Below are 3,038 nucleotides of genomic sequence, written 5' to 3'. Positions count from 1 at the left end.
TTGAAAATACAATTTATTAACAGTTGATGGATGCATATAAAACAACAAAATTTAGAACTGATACAATAGTCCCTGCACTTAAACCCGAGGTGGAAATGTGAGCCTGACCTGACAATACTTTTATTTGTGAAGGAAGGAAAGAGCACGAGTGATAAAGGAGTACAATGAACAAGACAAAAATATGTTGACTGAGAGGCAGAATAAGGGGCTTGAGGCCATGGTTTCCTGAGACCAGTTCTTCTTGTGTTGCTGCCAAATCCGTTAAAATCATCAAACTATTTTGTCAGTTATACACAACACCAGATATTTTCTAAAAGCACAGGTTCACAGCTTACTCTTTATGGTTACTGTTTGTTACAGATTACTTAGCGATTTCTCATAATGTGTACTAAACATATTCCACTGGATCACTTTAACAATTATATTTCCCTTTTCACTATTGGATTAGTTTGTCCATCAAATAAAAACAAAGCACACACTTTACTGTAATTTAAATCATTAACATATGCAACCTGGAATAACCATTATTTCATATTGTGTAAAATGAAGTTTGTGCCCAAATGCACACAAACAAAAAGCTTTTTTCCCCTTGCAAACATGTAATCCATTGAGTGATGAGTCAAAAGTGATCTTGTTTTCACAGATTTTTCAGATTATATAAAACATGTTAAAGTAATTTGTTACTCCCCATTCTTGGGAATAAATTGTTGGGTCAGATGACAAAAAAAAATTATTTTTCAAATAATTTATTAGCTAAGCAATTAATTTAGATATGTATTGCCAAAGAGGAACTGGCTTTTCCAAAGAAACATTTAGCCAGTTTATTGCTTATCCTTTTGTCTAGTGTATGGTGATGACTCCCTCCTCCCAGCTGTACTGGTTCACCATCAGGTCTTCGTCCTGCTTCATGGAGCTGAGCAGATACTTGATGCCAGCTTTCACCCCAGTCTTCACCCCTGCACCCAGAGCGTAGCCCGCCACCCCAGCGGTCCCGCCTGTGACCGCCATGAGGGCATCGGTGCCGAGGTCGACGGCGCTCAGGATGGCTCTCTCCTTGGCCGTCTCAGAGCAGTTGACTGAGGCGTAATACACAGCTGTGCCTAAGTTGTAGAGGGTGCTGACTGCAGGGATCCACTCCACCACGCTGTAGACACGCTCCTCCCTCTTGTTGATACAGTTTCTCGGGGGGCTGCGCTTCACCCGTCCACCTGTTGTTTGTGAAGCGTCCTCCATGTTGCACTGGCGGATCCAGCTTTCATACTCTGAGGATTCTGAGGGCAGGATTCGGCTGCCATCCTTCAGCACCGCCTGGTACTTGAGTAGTCCACCCCGGGTGACACCGGCACACTGGAAGCCCAGACTCTCGCAGGCCCTCACAGCCTCCTCCAGCCTTCCTGTTGCTCCCTCCACAGCCTTTCCCAACAGCATGCTCCCATTCACCCTCATCCAGCCCTCACACACCTTGTCCGGATCCCCCATCTCAGAGTTTCCTTGTCTCATGCCGCCCTCTCCAACCATGGCTAGCTGCTGGATGTTATACATGACAGCTTCTATGTGTCGCTCTGCTTCCACTTTCTCAGAAGGTGAAGCTGCTGATGCTGGTGTTGGTGTAGATGCCGGCTGTGTCATCCTTCTCTCTATCAGAGCCTCCACGTCCATCAGGAGCTCGTTTACGTCGGCCACTCCCAGCAGGTCATACAGCCGGAGCATCAGGGTCTGTGCCTCCTTTGGGCAGCCTGCCACAACCAGCACGGGCACCAGAGAGAGACCCAGCAGCTCCTGCGGGAACACCGGTGAGGACGGGTCGTCCATGGTGGTGGCAGACAGCAGCTCCTCACAACTGACGTTCCCTTGAATGTGGATGTAATCTTGCATATGTCCCTTCAGCTTTGCCCCTAGAATGGCTATCATATGCCTGGCAGACTGGACTCGGTCCTCTGCCTGAAAGACCATGGCTGCCTTGTCTGCAGATGAGAGACCAGGCTGAGGTTCAGCCTCCAGGAGAGACTGCTGACCCTGTTTGGCTGTCCCTTCTTCCTCCTGGATGGTGGTTTTGCCTGGAAGTGGAGTTTTCCTCAGTGCCAGAGGAGGTGGGACCCTGCTCAGAGCCTGTTCATTCAGCAGGAGCTGGACCAGAAGCAGCCACTTCAACTTGAAGTGCATCATTCTGCTTGTTAGAGTCCTTTTCCAACACCGCTGCACCGGACACAGGAGTCTGGTAAAAGACAAAAGCCAACCACATAGCAAATGAGTCCTCACTGCTCTTACTGAACAAACAATCACAGTCGATCATGATAAAACAGGAGTTTTGTTTGTTTTACGCACAGTCGCCGAGTGAGTTAGGCCGGCAAGCTTTAATATGTTAACCTAATATTGTCACGCAGAGTTTAAGAGTTGCCAACCAGTTCACTAAGCCATCTGGTTATTGGCCCTTTTCTTCAAACTTTTCTAAAAAAAAACACCTCACAAATTCTTATACTGTATGTTAATGCTTTCCATTTCTTAAAATTAGTTATCTTGTTGATATTAATAACTTATAGAATACATACATAAATGTATTTTAGCTCTATGTTTGATTTAAAATTTTAAAAACTACACGTTTTTACCTGCAAATCTAAAAAAAAAAAAAAGTTCAGTAAAGGCTACAGGCTAAGAATACACAGCATTTGATTTTAAAATGCTGAGCCACAAAATAAATCCATGAGGAAATCAGAGTTTTCCTCCAGTGGCTTGTCATGCAAAACGAGTGCAGTGTAAAGTGTTTTCAGGTTAAAAGACAATTTTGGTGCAGGAAAGCACTGTAAGGAAACAAAAACAAATGGTCCACATTCCCTCACTGAGACAGGACTGTGAACTTTTGTGCACATCCCTGTTTTCCTGTACTGACAAGAATTAAAATCAGAAATTTCACCCACAACTTGATAAATCCAATGCATCTTTGAGCTTAGCAGTAATTTCTTGAGCACCTACCTTAAGACTGTGATCTGGATTCCAGAGTGTAATAATCACACCAAGATGGCTTCAATGTAGGATTTTTG

At 44.6% G+C, this 3,038-nt stretch overlaps 1 protein-coding gene across 1 annotated transcript; it reads right to left on the bottom strand.

The window, feature by feature from the left end:
• On the bottom strand, positions 1–3,038 carry apof (apolipoprotein F). Its single transcript, XM_030052044.1, has 2 exons — positions 2,971–3,038; positions 1–2,215 (listed from the first exon to the last, which is right to left on the bottom strand). The coding sequence occupies exon 2, from the start codon at positions 2,164–2,166 to the stop codon at positions 841–843; it is 1,326 nt and encodes a 441-aa protein (XP_029907904.1). The 5' UTR covers positions 2,167–2,215; positions 2,971–3,038; the 3' UTR covers positions 1–840.

Source organism: Myripristis murdjan, chromosome 5 (genome assembly GCF_902150065.1).
Source record: "Myripristis murdjan chromosome 5, fMyrMur1.1, whole genome shotgun sequence".
NCBI lineage: Eukaryota > Metazoa > Chordata > Actinopteri > Holocentriformes > Holocentridae > Myripristis > Myripristis murdjan.
Note: the sequence above shows the minus strand (reverse complement) of the source record. Positions and strands in the feature narration are given on the sequence as shown.

What these genes read in the sequence shown, in the direction of transcription:
- apof (XM_030052044.1), bottom strand. Translation starts at nt 2,166, where the DNA reads ATGATGCACTTCAAGTTGAAGTGGCTGCTTCTGGTCCAGCTCCTGCTG.